This window comes from Bos mutus, chromosome 2 (genome assembly GCF_027580195.1).
Source record: "Bos mutus isolate GX-2022 chromosome 2, NWIPB_WYAK_1.1, whole genome shotgun sequence".
NCBI classification, from domain to species: domain Eukaryota; kingdom Metazoa; phylum Chordata; class Mammalia; order Artiodactyla; family Bovidae; genus Bos; species Bos mutus.
In genome coordinates this window covers 3,064,534-3,080,463 of record NC_091618.1, presented here as the reverse complement: position 1 = coordinate 3,080,463, position 15,930 = coordinate 3,064,534, and the positions used below count along the sequence as shown (strand labels likewise).

Genomic DNA, 15,930 nt, shown 5'->3' with positions numbered 1-15,930 from the left:
AATATTCTGTAATGCCACAATGGAAAATACTTTTTAAAAAAAGAATGTATACATGTATAAATTGAGTCACTTTGCTGTACAGAAGAGATTGGCACAACATTGTAAATCAACTGTACTTCTTTTAAAAACTAAAATATTTTTAAAATCTAGGGAATTCCCTGGCTGTCCAGTGGTTAGAACTTGAGATTTCACTTCTGCAGCTGAGTTCCATCCCTGCTTAGGGAACTAAGATTCCAGCAAGCCTCATGGTGTGGCTGGAAAAAAAATAATATGAAAACATGACCACAAACGTTAGCATCTGTGTGTTCTGGGCGATGGATTCACAGATGCTTGTCACATTATAAACTGTACTTTGCTATACTCAAAAAAACAATTTTTCAAGACTGGGCCTGGGTAGTGGTGCCACCCTGTGGCCACAGTTATCTTGAATTTAGGACCTTTTCAGAAGTTTGTGCACTTAAATTTGTCATTTCGGTCATGGAATCTTAGGCGTCCTTAACATTTCAGGGTAGAGAGGGACCGTCGAGGACGCTGTTTTTCTTGATTACTTCTAGCCACAGGGTGCTCCCTCCCTCGAGAGAGAAGGCTTGTGCCATAATGGGGCCGAGTCTTAGGGAGTCTTCTGTCCCAAGCCTCCATGCCTGAATGTTCCAAGAAGAGCATTTCATGGCAGAGATGGAGAAACCAGGCTCCAGGGGGACTGGGAGGCCTGCTCAGAGCTGCTCTCACAGGAGCCATTAACCAACTGGTTAACTGAGAGCGGGGATTTGTCTCTTTTGTTCACTGTTGTATCCTCAGCACATATTGTTGCTCCTGTTGAATCGCTCAGACTCTTTGCAACCCCATGGACTGCAGCCCGCCAGGCTCCTTTGTCCATGGGATTTCCCAGGCAAGAGTACTGGAGTGGGTTGCCATTTCCTCCTCCAGGGGATCTTCCCCACCCAGGCATCAAGCCCGCACCTCCTGCACTGGCAGGCGGATTCTTTACCAGGAGCCGCCTTTGCTTCACTGCTGTGTCCTCAGCATGTACTAGATTGCCGTAAATACGTTCAGTGAACGAATGAACAAAACTCTCAGCCCAACCATCAGCAGTCACTTATTCTCAATAATTATGTTTTTTAAAGATTTTCGACGTGGACCCTTTTTAAAGTCTTTATTGAATTTATGACAATACTGCTTGTTTTAGGTTTTGGTTTTTTTGGCTGTGAGGCATGTGGGGTGTTGGCTCCCTAAGCAGGGATCAAACCTGCACGCCGTCAACTGGAAGGTGAAGTCCTAACCACTGGATCCCCAGGGAAGCCCCATGAAGAAGAATTATTATAATGACTGACATTCGTGGAGGCCCCACTCTATGTCAGGCACTGCTCCAAGCTCTACAGGTACAGTGATTCACACAAACCTCACCACGACCCTGGGAGGGAAGTGGGTGCGATCAACATTCCCCAACTTGCTAAGGGAAAACTCAGATCTTCAGTGAGTGGCTCAAGAAACAGCCCAGCCAGGATTTGAATCTGGGAATTCTGGATTTTCCCAGAGGCTCAGAGCAGGGGAGGAAAACTAGACGGGAGTTACTGGCTCTGTACAGGTAAAACCGAGGCAGGGAGCCGGTGCTCATCACACGCCCATCTGGAGAAAGGCCAGCGTGGCAGTGCTGCGTTAAGGCTTATCCCTTGTCAAGATTTCCAATTCCTCCACCTTTGCGGGGTTTGGGGGTGAACGGTGGCGGGGGGACCTGCAATTTTTCTTCTGAGTCCTCTTAGTGGTTCAGTTTGAGGTTGGCCAAGGAAAACGTCAGCAGGTAGTAATTCGCATCTCACTCCCACCGGCAGACGGGCACAGCCAGCGACGTGTCTCTGCCCTCGAAGTCTGGCTCTCTCCGCTGGCTGCTCGCAGGGCCCGTCAGCAGCGCCTCTCCTGTGTGGCCCCGCTTCCCTAGCCCTCGTCCATCCCCACCCAGTCCTGGCCTCCACCACCTCCTGCTTGGACTCCTGCAGTTCCCAGCGGGTCCCCACCACCCTCCTCCCCAGCAAACCTCATCCTCCCACGAGGCTGCTTTTCATTTCGCTGAAACCCAGTTCTGTGCAGACACTGTTCCTGCAGAGAGCGAAGCCTGAGCCCCGCGGCTGCTCCAGGCCTGCCACCTGCAGGCCACTCCTTGGCATCGCAGCCCGGCTTCCTGCCGCCTTTCCAACCAGCCTCTTCTCAATCTCTTTATGTAGCTATCCGTTTATGCCCCGCCTTGTTTCACACACGGGATGAAGCCGGCTGCTGATCAAGACTCATTCTGCCAAGAGGATGCTGGAGTCTCAGAGCCCAGTGCCAAGGACGCCACCCCAGGAAGCCCTCCATTTGCGCCCGGTCCCTCAGCGCTTCCTCTGTGCCCTCCAGCCCACCCCCACCTCCAGCTGTGTAAACTGACATCGTCAGTCGTGTCCGACTCTTTGCGACCCCCTGGACTGTAGCCTACCAGGCTCCTCCGTCCATGGAATTTTCCAGGCAAGAGTACTGGAGTGGGTTGCCATTTCCTTCTCCAGGGGATCTTCCCGACTCAGGCATCAAACCCGCGTCTCCCACATTGCAGGCAGACGCTTTACCATCTGAGCCACCAGGGAAGCAAAGGACTTACTAATATGGCCAGAGATTGTCCCTGCCTGACTGGGGTTACTGAGGCTGCGTGCACATGCAGATACATACTTTTCTCCAAGCCAATTCCACGACAAGGGACAAAGGACCGCCCAGGATCGTTGTGTCCTGCACAATTGCAAGGAGCGCCGTTCTGTAGTTGGGAAGTCCACAACCTGCACAGCAGTCATGAGCAGCCATGCAGGGAAAGCTCGGCATCCGGGAGAAACCAGGTGTGCACACACAACTGCCATGGCCAGAAGGCGCTAGATTGGAATCTGGGCGCCACTGTCTGCCAGCCTGGGGAAAGCACTCCCAGAGCAAAAAGGCGCTCATTTCACATTTGCAAAATGAAGATCCTCCACGGATGAGAAATGATATAGCCTCCTGGGTGGCGCTAATGGTAAAGAATTTGCCTGCCAATGCAGGAGACATAAGAATCAGGGATTCGATCCCTGGGTTGGGAAGATCCCCTGGAGAAGGAAATGGCAAGCCGCTCCAGTGTTCTTGCCTAGAGAAGCCCATGGACGGAGGAGTCTGGCGGGCCACAGTCTATAGGGCCACAAAGAGTCGGCCACGACTGAAGCAACTTAGCAGGCGTCTACAGGCTGCCTAGTATTGGTGGTTACAGCAATGCATGTGCGGAAGAAAGGATCGGAGAGTTCTCCCACCGCCTGCCTGGTCTCAGTGGAGAGTCCGGGAGCCCCAACTTCAGCCACAGGCAGGTAATGATGCCAAGCCCATAGGGTCATTTTGAGGGGAAAAGGCCGCCAAGCACTGTCCAGCATCCAGCCCGGCACACAGTAGGTGATCGACAAATGGAAAGACTGAGGGCGGGAGGAGAAGGGGACGACAGAGGATGAGATGGTTGGATGGCATCACTGACTCAATGGACATGAGTTTGAGTAAACTCCGGGCGTTGGTGATGGACGGGGAGGCCTGGCGTGCTGCAGTCCATGGGGTCACAAAGAGTCAGACACGAGTGAGCAACTGAACTGAACTGAACCAACAGCAGTTCCTAAGATTATACCGAGAGTGATTCAGACAGACTGCCTGGGTTCAAGTCCTGTTGGAGACTTTTCTCAACCCCTAGGCAAGTTACTTAATTCCTCTGCACTTCTGAGGCCTATTCTATGAAATGAGGGCAGTTACTGCATCGCTAGGGAGTGGCGAGGGTGCAGTGAGTCAATTCACATAAAGTACTTAGCAAAGCACCCCACTTTGCATATCAGTCTGTAACCACTGCTTCTGTCTGTTTCCCCTTCTCCTGAGGCCAAGCCAGGCTGGGGCGCCGGGAAGGGCTGCACTAGGTCACTCCGGGGAGAGATGTCATGGGCCCAGGGGGTCAAAGGTTAGATTCAGAAGTGGGGTTCTTGAGGCCCACCCAAGTTACATGTGAGGCCAGAAACAGCCTCCGCAGGAAGGAGGTGGGGATCCAGGAGCTGGGAGGGGCTGCAAGGAAGTGGGGACCCCTAGGATGTGGGGGGTGCTGCAGACCACGCTTGCCTTGGGGGTCCTCCCAGGGCTCGATGCGCAGCCTGAGGCCCCTCGGGGCACCCTGAGACAGCAGAGCCTCCCAGCGAGGACGAGAACACGGGCATTGAAGGAATTTATTCACGAGAAAACTCAGGGTCCCTCAGGGAGACAGTCTACTGGTTACAAGCTCCAGAAGCTCTTGTCGGGTCAGCCGTGAGGGCCGGGGCTCCCCCTGGCAGGGGGCTGGGGGGCCGGCAGAGGCCCTGGGACAGAAGAGCGGATGCAGGCAGCTGTGGGTGCTGAGGGGGGCTCCTCCCTTCCCGCCTGCCCGCACCCCCCCGGGGACCCCCGCCCCCTCTGGGGCTAAAGTGCAGCTGGGAGGTGGGGACAGGGCCGGGCTGCTGGAGCACCTCGGGGTCACGGGACGCCCCATGAGCCCTCGTGGCTCCTCTCCCTCGCTTCTTGAGGCTCACCCCGAGTCCACGCCCCACCACATCCCTTCTGGGAACCCTCTAGGTAAGGGAGACCCCTCCCCAGCATCAGATGTGTAGACAGGGTTCCCCAAGAGGGTGAGGCTGGCTCCATCAACTTTGAGGGGCCTGGAGCATGTGGGGGACACTGAGATCTGGGCGGGCGGGAGGGAGGCAGTGGGGAGGAAGGGGCGCTGTCTGATGGAGAGGGTCATCCCCTCCCCCCGCCCAGAAGGTCCCACCACCCCCAGGGAAGCCGAGGAAGCCAGTGAGCCTGGCTCCCCGCTCCAGGGCCAGGAGTCAGCAGGGGCCTGCCCAGGCCTGACTCCCAACCATGGGAGGGCCACCTCAGTGCCACCAGGAAATGCTGCTCTGGGGACGGGGGGCGGTGGGCCTTGGCACAGTTTGGAATGCCTCGCCAACTCAGCAGCCTAGCCAGAGACCCCTCTCCCCGCCACAAACAAGGGCACACATCTCAGAGGCAGTCAGGAAGAGAGCACCTCTCGCCCTGAACAAGAGCCCTGAAGATCTCCGCCCCTGCCCCCAACTCTGGAATATATTAAATTGTGCAGCTTGGCCCCAGCCCCACCCCCTTCAGATCTCCGTGGCAACCGGGAAGCGTTCCAAGTCCACGTCTGAATCCAAGTCCATCCAGTGCCAAAGGGGGCTTCAGCCTCTCTCCCCAACTCTTCCCCAGGAGGGCGAGACCCCCACATTCCACAGGGAGCGGGAGGGGAGGAAGACTCGGGGCCTCAGTCCTCAGCCCCCTCTTCCTCGGCGTGGGGGGCCCCAGGGGGGTCCTCGGGCTCAGGGGTCTGCCCACCGGGGTGGGGGTGGGGGTGGGCGCCGGGCTGGGCCCCCTGCGAGTCCTCGCCCTGCACATAGACGCTCAGCCCCTCGTGGCTGGGCTCCTTGCCGCACGCCTGGCAGCTGCAGTGCAGAATCTTCTCCACCAGCTTGTCCACCCGGGGCACCTCCTCGTGGCCGGGGCACTCCAAGGTCACCTGGGCAGGGCAGACGGAAGAGGAGCGGTGTTTCCAAGGGCCGGGGCCAGGCAGGGAGGCCCCAAGGGCAACCCGCATCACAGGACCGAGAATCACCCGAGATCCCGGAAGCCTGAGCCCCCCAGGGCACCTGGGCACAGTCGGGGGAAACGAGGGGGTGAGTCCCTGCAGGAGCCTCCTGGCCTGTCTTCCCACATCCTGCCACCTTCCTCCCCAGCCCCAGGCAGCCAGGAGACCCCTGAACGGCCCGCCCTGCCTGAAACTGGCCCCCAGGGCTCCCACTGCCCTGGCCCAGAGCCCCTGACTCCTCACAGGCCGCCTGCCGCAGACCTCCCGCCCCCGCCCTGGACCTTGCCTCCTCCTGCCAGCTCCCTGCTGCCTCATCTGCCTGAGATTTTGCAGATGCCGTTCCCTCTGCCTGGGAGGGCCTCAGCCACCCACCCTGCTCTCCGCTGCCCCAGACTTTCCCCACTTAACTTCCCCTGAACCTCTGGTCTAAGCCCAGGTACTGTTTCCTGGACGCAAAGGGCAGGTGCAAAAGCCCTGCGGCGACCGCAAGCCAAGTAGGTATGAGAGACCGAAGGCGGTGGGTTGGTGTCAGGCTCAAGCTGGTACAGAGGCGAGAGAGCCAGGAGGAAGCTTGGAGGACTGGTGAGCCAGAGCACGGCTTGTGGACGGGCCTTAGGGGCACGCGGAGATCTGGGTCTCATTCTCTAACAGCAGGATGCCCCCGAGAGGATGTCAACAAGCGGCTGATGTCAGAAGCAAGCTTCAGAAAGAGCTCCTCTCCTGCAGGTGCTGTCATCAGACGTGTGAACCCCCAGGCGGCAAGGACCATGCGAGTGCCCCCAGCAGCAGCCCTGAGCCCCGCACCCGCGGGGCCCGGGCTCGGGGGAGGCCAGGCCGGCCAGGCTGTACTCACGATCTCCCACATGGACTGGGCCGGCATGCAGGAGTCACAGTGCACCAGGGCCTCGGTCGACTGCGGGAAGGTGTTGGGGACGCTGTAGCTGAAGCACTGTCCCAGGCAGGCCCTGCGAGAGGAGACCGCTGTCCATGTCGCTGCAGCGGCGTCAGGCGTGGGCAGCCCGTCCCTTCCTCCCCTCTGGACCCCTGTGTGGACCCCGCCTAGCCGCTGCCCCCACCCCAGGATCCCACCTGTTCTGGATGGACTTCGCCTCACAGCCGCTGTGGCCCACGATCTGGGTGATGTTCTTCGCCTCACACCACGCGCTCTTATCTGGGAACAGGGCCAGCTTATTGATGGGCGGAGGCGCAGCCAGGACCATGACGGGCAGGACAGCCCCCACCAGGACCCGCAGCATCATGCCCGTGGCCTCTGGAGCCCTAGGACTGAGCACAGACCGCAGGTGAGGCCGGCAGGGCCCAGGAGGCTGGGCAGAGGGTGGCAGCAGTGGTGGTACAAGTGTGCCCGCCGACCCCGACTCCCTGGGTTCAAGCCCTATCGCTACCGCTTCCTAGCCAAGCACGACCTTGGACAAGTTATTTCTCCTGTAGGAACCTCAGACCTGGGGCTGCTAACACTGCGAGCATCAGATACGTATCGTGGAGATTAAATAAGGCATTTTATGGAAAGCTCTGAGCGGAGAGACCAGCGGATAATACGCACTGCATACGTGTTAGTCATCTGTATAACTTGCTTTGTATCTTTAAAGTAAGTTACTTTTCAGTCAATTCGGTTCAGTCGCTCAGTCGTGTCCAACTCTTTGCAACCCCATGGACCACAGCACGCCAGGCCTCCCTGTCCATCGCCAACTCCCAGAGTTTACTCAAACTTGTGTCCATTGAGTCGATGATGCCATCCAACCATCTCATCCTCTGTCGTCCCCTTCTCCTCCTGCCCTCAATCTTTCCCAGCATCAGGGTCTTTTCAAATGAGTCAGATTTTCACAATCATGAGGCCAAAGTATTGAAGTTTCAGCTTCAGCGTCAGTCCTTCCGATGAGCACCCAGGACTGCTATCCTTTAGGATGGACTGGCTGGATCTCCTTGCAGTCCAAGGGGCTCTCAAGAGCTACTTTTCACCTTCATGTATTTATCTGCTGCACCGGGCTGAGTTGGGGCATGCAGGATCTTCGGTCATTGCAGCAGCACGTGGGATCTAACCCTGCCCACTGCATTAGGAGTGCAGAGGCCCAGCCACTGGGCCGTGAGGGAAGTCCCGAGCAGATTACTTTCTAACTCTGGACCTCACTTTCTTCGACTAAAAAGGGGGCTGAAAGGTGGTGGTGCTGCCGTGTGACAGTGGACTGTGGCTCATACGAGACCCGGCTGCTTGCAAGCCCCCGGCTGAGCCCTGAGCTGTGCCTGGCTCCCTCTTCACTGCGCTGCTGTGGGTCGTCCAGGGCCACGTCTCCTGTCACCGTGGCTGTCAGCTTTCCGGCATCAGGAAAACTAAGCGTCTCCGCGTCACTGTGAAATCTTGGGCCGCTTTGGCTGGCTGAACCTCGGGTAAAAAAAAAAAAAAAAAACCCGAACTAGACTGTATTTCTCTTCTGGATGCTCCAAGTCCAGAGTCGACACACACATCATTCTACCCTCTGAGGCAAGCAAGAGACAATCCAAGCCAAGGGCCTGACCCTCTGAATTGCCTGGAGCGAGGCACCAAGGCGATAATAGAATCTGCCAGCAGAGGGCGCTGCAGGGCAGCGCGTGTGTCCGAAGGGCGGGCTCAGGGGGGTTTTCCCAGTGTCCCCCAGCTTCATCTTCTGCAGGTTTCACCCACACCCCCACTGCAAAAACCGTGGAGGAGCGAAGCTTCAGAGACATTCGGAAATGAGGCCAATGCTTACAAGGCGGTCCTCTGGGGGGCAGGACACTGGGGAAAGGGCACGTGTGCCGTGAGACCCTGGACACTCCAGCCTCAAGGTCCCCACCTGTAAAACGAGTGAGGTGCTCTGGACTGCTGATTTTCAAACCTGGTTGTGCATCAGAATTCCCTGGGGACTCGTGGAGTGGAAGTTCCTGGGTGGGGTGTGCCTTTTTTTTTTTTTTCAACAAGCTTCCATGGTGGTTCTGATACGCAGGGTGGGCTTAAGAAGTGGTCTGGCTCAGTCAAACTGGGGTTCTGTGCCTCGGGACAGTCCCCAGAGGGGCCTGGGTGGGGCTGAACTGGGAGCAAGGGCCAAGTACGGTCCCTTCGGCCCCATGGACGCCCGGTACTAGTCAGGCTAGCCAAGGGCTAGACGCCTCCTTCAGAACCACCCTTACCCTTGGCCCACTTTCTGCTGAAAGGGGCAGGTACTTGGTGAAAAGCCGGGAAGTGAGAGGTGCTCGAGGATCTTGCTGGCTCCTGCAGGCTGACCCTCTGGGCGGGCTCCACGGAGCTTCCAGGGAGGGCCCCTGCAGGGCTGCGACCACCTCCACAGGGCTCTGAGCAAGTTCAGCTCAGATCCTGCCCCCTATCCCTGCACGTGGTCCCCGGAAGCAGAGACAAGTCCCATCTCGCTGGATCCCAGTGCCCGGGGGACCCCTGCTCCCAGCCCAGCAGGGAGGGGTGCAGCGGGCAGAGCGGTGGGAGGCGAGCCCAGACAGTCTGCCCCATCCCGGGGAGTCTGCGTCCTGACCCAGGCCCTCGCCCACACACTTCCGGTCTCACTCCCTAGACCGACAGCAAAGCCCGTGTTTTCAGGGCAACCACAACCTGAGAAAATAGAATGGACGTGTTCCTAACTGGTGACCCAATTTCCCAGCACGCTTAGCACCCAGGAGGCTCCGTCACCCCCACCAACTCCCTTTCCATCCCCAGGGACCTAGGCTCTGAGTCAGGGCCTGAGCCTAGCACGCCGGCGGAGGCCTACCTAAGGGGATCCCTGAGGCTCCCCGGCGAGACCTCAGAAAGGTCCAGGGACTTTTGTCCAATGCCTGAGCCCTGCAGGGCTCCTCAGCAAGGCCAGGTCAGGCGGGCAGGGAATGATGGTAGGCTCCCTTAGGAGTGAAGCCTGAGAACAGAAGCCGTGCGGAGGTGAGCACGGGGCTGGTTTGGGGCTGGGATGGGGAGATGCTGAAACTGGGGCTGGGGGCCAGGACCCCACTAAGGGATTGAGATGGGCATGAGGTTCATAACAAGGTACAGCGAAAGTGGGATAACGATGCTTCAGGAGACCCGCCACCCTGGAGGGTGAGGACTGGTCCCTTGGGTCAGGTTGGAGCAGATGCCCAGAAGGCAGGAGAAACGCTGAGGAAGAAGCCGCCTCCCTTAGCTCCCCACCCCATCTCGGGCACAGCTGGGCCCACAAAGGGGTGCTCCAAGCCAGTCCACCCGGCCCGGCCTCTCCCCAAGCCCCGGCCCGGCCACGCTCAGCCTCCCTGAGCCAGCAGCCCTAAGCTCCAGCAGAAGCCCGGCCCAGGAGCCTCCTAAGCTCCAGCCCCAGGGCCCCCCACCAGGAGCCGCGCAGGTCCAGGGCTACAGTTCACCTCTCTGCCCAGTGCCCTCAGCCCCACGACAGGAGCGGAGCCCGGTCCTTGAAAACCACGGCCAGGATGCGATGAGAGCAGCCAGCAGGCACCCCACTCAGGATAGTGCCCTTCCCCCGGGGGCTGACAAGGAGGCTGGGCTGGGCTGGGCTGGGCTGGGCCAGGAGACAGGGAGCCTGCCCTCCCACCCAGCCCCCAAGAACGCCTGCTGCCCCCCCCCCCACTTCGCGCTGGGGTCAGCTCTTGGCTAGCAGCTTTTTCCTTGGCTTGTGTTTTGTTTTTTTAAGCAGCAGCTCAGTTGTTTTTTTTTTTTTGTTTTTTTTTTTTGATACAACCGTCGGACCTTCCTTCCTGAAGACTTAAGAACCTCCCCCAGGGTCTCATCCCTTCCTCCTGCCCCGAGGCTCACACAACAAGTCATGGGTCGCCCAGAATGTCAGAGTGGGAAGGGGGTCCCCCAAGCCGACCCCCGTGCTTTGCAGAGGGGTGGTCCCAGGGCCCCCAGTAGTCAGGCCGAGGAGTGTCCTTCCTCTAGACCATGCAGTTCTCTGCAGTTGGACGCTGGTTTCCCAAGCACCGTCTAGGAGGGCAGAGAGGGCACTGAGGTTGGGGGCCCCCAGGGGTTCAGAGCCTGGAGGGGAGATTGAGGGAGGTGGGTGATGAGGAAGCAGCTGTTGAGAGCAGCAGTCAGACAGCTGGGGGGTGGGGGGACAGAGAGTCTCAATTCTGAACTGAACTCGGGAGTATAGTTACCAGCACAGTAAGGCCAGGAGGGGTTTGTGGGTATTAGCCCAGCACACCCCTTCTTGTAGTTAGAGCTGCTCCTGACTGTGGGCCAGGCGCTGTTCTAAGGCTTACAGTGAGTGAAGCCACTCACTTGTGTCCGACTCTTTGAGACACCATGGACTGTAGCCTACCAGGCTCCTCCATCCATGGAATTTTCCAGACAAGAGTACTGGAGTGGGTTACCATTTCCTTCTCCGGGGGATCTTCCCAACCCAGGGGTCAAACCCAGGTCTCCTGCATTGCAACCAGAGGCTTTACCATCTGAGCCACCAGGGAAGCCCTCTAAGGCTTATATATACACACATATATGTACATATATATACACATATTCATTTATTCGGTTCTAGGAAATAGATACTGTGTTTTCCCCATTTTACAGATGAAGAAACCCAGGCACTAGGAGATTACGAGTCGCTCAAGCTGACTGACACAACCAGTGTTGACTAAAGCTGAGGTATGAAGCAGACAGCAGGATAACCCGGAAAGGTTCACAAAAGAGGAAGACGAGGAACGGTCTGCAACACGCAAGAAGCCAGGGCCCCCCGCCCGCCCCAGCAGCTGAGGCTGTGTCTCTTAGGCCGAGCGGCTCTCTGGGGTTCAGCCACGGCCAGGGCTGGAAGCTGGGCTGCCCCATAGGGCAGAGTTCAAATCCCACTCCGGACCCCTGCAGACGAGCGTGTGGCCACGGTAGACCCTGGCTCCCTGGAGCTTCCAGCCTTCCTCGGAGCTGTTGGGGGGCCACAGTTAGGGCGTCCCCTCTCACCACCCCACCGTCCACTCCCAGATGCAAGCCCTCAGGATCCCCAGAGGCCTCATGCCAACCTCTGATACATCTGAGGCTGCCAGAAACACAGGGAGAGGTTCCCTGGGGGAGGGGAGGGGGCACAGGCTGCCCCAGGAGCATGGAAACTGAGGCACGGAGCAAGGAAGTGACAGCCTGTGTCTCCCACTCGGGGACAAGGGCAGTGAAGAGACACAGGGCGCCTGCCTTGGCAGCTTCCTGGGGAAGATGGGGTTGGGGCAGCAAGGACGCCGGCTTCCAAGTCAGGCCTGCTGGTCCTCACACCCTCCAGAACCCAGCATCTTCCCCAAGATGCTTACCAGCAACTCAGGCATCCAGGGCCCAGCCCTGGATACGCTGACCCCACAGTCCAGACCAGGCACATGAGCCCGGTCGCACATGGAGCCGAGGCCCGGTCAGGTCAGGAGCCCCCAGCTCCCCAGGGAAGGGTTCCCAGAACAGCACGGCTGACAGCAGCCACCCACCCCCCTGCCTGGGCTGGTGCCTGCAATCAACCCTTAAATTCCCCAGAGGGACTCAGGTTTCAAGGAAGACCCCTGGCCTGCCCCTTCAATGTAGAGCACCCAGTGCAGAGCAGAGTCAGCTTCACAAAACAAGTGAGCCATCACCCTCTCCGTCTCCTCTCTTGGATAAATCTGAACATTCAGGGTCCTTAAGGCCAGGTAATCCAACACTGTACTGGTCCGATGGTCCACTCACCCCCAGACAGACACACACACGCAGGGCCAGCAAAGCCTTCCTTAGAAGGCAAGCCTTTCCCCAGCTCCAACTTCTGCTTTCTGGAACCTCCTCTGGAAACCTCTCCCACTTAAGGCTGGAAGTTCCTCCCTGTGGGCTCAGGTGACACGGGATTCGCACAGAAGGCAGGTGGGGTTTGTGGGGACTTGTTTCTCCAATGGATCAAACCGGATGCCCCCAGTCTCTCTACCCCTCCCCGTTTCCTGCTCCCCCTGTGCCCCCCTCAACCCACACGAACAGGGTCTGGTCTCCTCCATTCACAGCTGAGGCTGTGACAGACCCTGGTTCAACCCCTGGCTCACCCACTTGAACCTTTTTTATTTTTTTGTCTTGGTCACTGCAGCTTGTGGGACCTCGGTTCCCTGAACTGGGATGGAACCCAGGCCCCTGGCGATCAAAGCACCAACCCCTAACGGCTGGACCACCAGGGAATTCCCTCACTTGGACCTTTCTGTGCCTCAGTTTCCTCATCTGCAAGATGGGGGCACCTCTTAGGGCAGCTGTGAGAGTTAATCGGCAGAGTGCACGGAAATTTCGGGAGAGGGCGCCCGTCACAGGCGGTGCTCAGCAGATGTCCCTGGGAGCACGGGCCTGGAGTCACTCTGGGCTGCTCACCCTCTCTGAACCCTGCCCACGCCCTTCTGCCTCCCTCCCCACCACCCGTCCCTCCTAGTAGATCCCTAGCGGGTCCCAGAATATCTAAATCCAGGGCTGTGTCTGCCTTGAAGGAACTGAATTTAGGGGAAGAAACTCAAGCAGAGGAGACGACGGCTGGGCGAGGGTTTTCTGCTTGCCAGGGTGGGAGCTGAGAGCAAGATCCCGCTCAGACTCTAATCCTTGCGCCCTTGGCTGAAGGGCCGGGGTCCCCGAGAGACCAGCAACTCGGTGAAAACAGGCGGGGCCCGGCAGCCGCGCACGCTGCGGGTGCGGAGGGCGTGGCGTTCCCGGCCGCGGCCCTAGGCTGGGTGACCAGCAAGGGCGAGGTAACCACCGCAGGTCCTGGAAGGAGTGCCTGCCGGGACTTCCTCGAATGGGGCCACTGAAGGGCTCAGACCCCCCGCCCTGATCTGCTCAGCAGGCCCTCTCTGGCGTCCGGGAGAGAATCGGGCCCAAGCTCATCCTCTGCCTCACTGTGGGTGCCTGGGGGCAGGACAGGACCGCGGTTAGGGACCAGACCACGGTCGCTGGTTTCACCTGCCCCAGCCTCCCATTTGGTCCCGTGAAATGGGAAGCAGGGCCTGGCAGAGCCTATCTTAGCAGACGGTCTCAAGAGGAGTCCAGCTCCAGCACGCTGCTTAGAGCCACTGTGACTCCATGACCCCCGGCAGCGCAGCGGGGCTTCCTTCCTACCGTCAGCGCTGGCAGAGCACATTCGAAACCCCTCCTCCGGCGAGGAGCGGGGCACGAAGGGCCAGGCCCAGGCCCAGGAGTCCTGCCTGCCGCCGGGCAGCTCCACCTCCCTGGATACGCCCCCACCCCAACCCAGACCACGGCCCTCCTGCCCGCAGACCCTCCTGGCCACAAACTGTCTCCAAAACAAATCGATGCTAATGAGCGGCTGCAGGGCCCGCCTAGACATCTGCTCGGCAGAAGTCCCACTGCAGCGGGTACCGGCGTCCCCGCCCGCCCCACCGCCTGCGACCCCAGGGGCTGGGGGTGGGGAGAAGGCGCTAACTCACTTGGAAATTTCACTTTAAAAGGATGAAGATAGCTCCGCGGGCAAACGCACATCCTCCCGGCCCCCTCCTGCAGCACACAGGCCCAGCAGAAGGAGGTCCAGTTTAGGGGGTGCCGCGGGGGGGGGGGGTCACCGATGCTCCAGCCTCGCCTTTCCTTTGGCCCCAACTACCGGCAAACCACACCCAAGCAGCAGCCCCAGCATCTGGAGGAGTTTCAGGAGGCCGGTGGTTGCCACAGTAACAAAGGGTGAGGGGCTCCTTGTTGACAAATTGCTTCCCCACCCCCACTCCCCCGGCCAGCAGCCCAGCCTTTGGCCTCCGGCCCTGACCTCTGTTTTCCTGGGGTTCCCGGAGTTACAGGCTGCTGTCCTCCAGCTGGGTGAGGACCTCGGAAACGCTGAAAATGTGCCCTTGTCCCCGGGTACCGGCCACCACCACCCCCACACTCCGCCCTCCGCCCTCCGCCCCGCGCCCCAGGCCACGCCGAGGCGGCCAGCTGCCCCCTCTGCTGCGTCTTGTAAAAGATCCGAACCGCCCCGCCCAGGCAGCGGGGCGGGCAGGTGGCCGGCAGCACGGCCCAGTTGTCCAGGCCGCCTCGCGGGGGTGGAACTCAAGGAAACTGAGCCCCCGGGAACGCCGACTCCCCTGCCCCTGACTCAATTCCAGGGGGACGACCCCCAGCCCGGCCCCGGGGGGCAGGCAGAAGGTGGGGGGAGGCTTTCGCTCCTTTTCCCGGGTCTAGGAAACTGTTCCCGGACTCCGCTGGGGGCCCCGGGCCTCCGATCCGGTGGGGGGAATGTCTGAATTCGAGGGTGGGGGGCACCAGGGAGACGCACAGACACGGGGAGACAGAAAGAGCGAGCGAGAGACTCCAACAGCGGGGCAGGCGAAGGGCGGGGGGCAGACAGAAAGGCAGGCACCAGCCCAGGGAAACGGGCAACGGGCAGAAGGGGAGAAAAAGAGAGAAGGGGCAGATCCGGAGGGCGAGGGGAACGGAAATCGAAAGACGGGGACAGCCAGACGGGAAGACAGACGCCCGGAGACAGAAGGGAGGCAGCAACGTCCCGGAGAGGAGAGGCTCGCGGCGCGGCGAGGCCCCGGGACGGAGCCGGGGGACGCGCGGGCCCGGCGGCCGAGCTCCGGGCGCTGCCCCGGCGCCCGCGCGGGCCGACCCGGCCCTCCACCCGCCGCCCGGCTTCCTCTCGGCCGCGCACCGCCTCGCTCGGCCGCGGATCTCCGACCGAGCGATGGAAAACCCAGGCGAGTCGGGGGGACCGGCTCGGGGCGGCCGGGGCGCTCCGTAGCGACCCCGCGCCGCGCCCGCGTCCCCCCCGGCCCCGGCGTCTCAGAGCCGCCCGGGGCTCCGGGGCTCTGCGGCGGCGCCTCCGCACGCTGCCCGGGGGCGCGCGGCGCTGCGCCCGCGGCCGAAGCCTCTGGAAGCCGGGCGCTCGCGCGCCGGCCCGGGCGGGACTTACCGCGCGCGGCGGAGGGGAGCCCGGCGCGCCCGCCGGGTCCTGCGGGGCTGTCTGCGGGCCGCGGCGGGCGGGCGCGGAGCCCCCGGGGGGCTCGAGGAGGCGGCCGGCGGGGCTGGCGGCGGCCCCGCGAGGCTCGGCTGGGCTGCGCTAGCGCCGTCTGCGGCCCCGGGCGGGCGCGCGGTGCGGGGGAGCGGCGAGCCGAGCGGCTCCGACGTCAGGGGTGTCTCCGCTCCAAATAGGGAGCGAGGGCGGGCGCCGCGGAGGGAGGGACGCGAGAAAGAAAGAGCGGGCGGGCGCCGGGGCCGCGCCCCTCCCGGCGCGCAGGAGGGGGCGCCTCGGCCGCCCGCGCCCCGGCCCCCTCTCCCCTCGCCGCCCTCGAGCCCCGGGCCGGGGTCGGACGCGGTCCGACGGCGCGGCGGAGCTACCGGGGGGCGCCCCAGA

The 15,930-nt window shown here is 60.8% G+C and overlaps 1 protein-coding gene across 1 annotated transcript; it reads right to left on the bottom strand.

Annotated features, from left to right (window-relative positions):
- Positions 1-4,218: 4,218 nt before the first annotated feature.
- On the bottom strand, positions 4,219-15,716 carry NBL1 (NBL1, DAN family BMP antagonist). The gene is made up of 4 exons (XM_070382163.1): positions 15,490-15,716; positions 6,731-6,925; positions 6,495-6,606; positions 4,219-5,572 (listed from the first exon to the last, which is right to left on the bottom strand). The coding sequence occupies exons 2-4, from the start codon at positions 6,898-6,900 to the stop codon at positions 5,321-5,323; spliced, it is 534 nt and encodes a 177-aa protein (XP_070238264.1). The 5' UTR covers positions 6,901-6,925; positions 15,490-15,716; the 3' UTR covers positions 4,219-5,320.
- Positions 15,717-15,930: the final 214 nt, after the last annotated feature.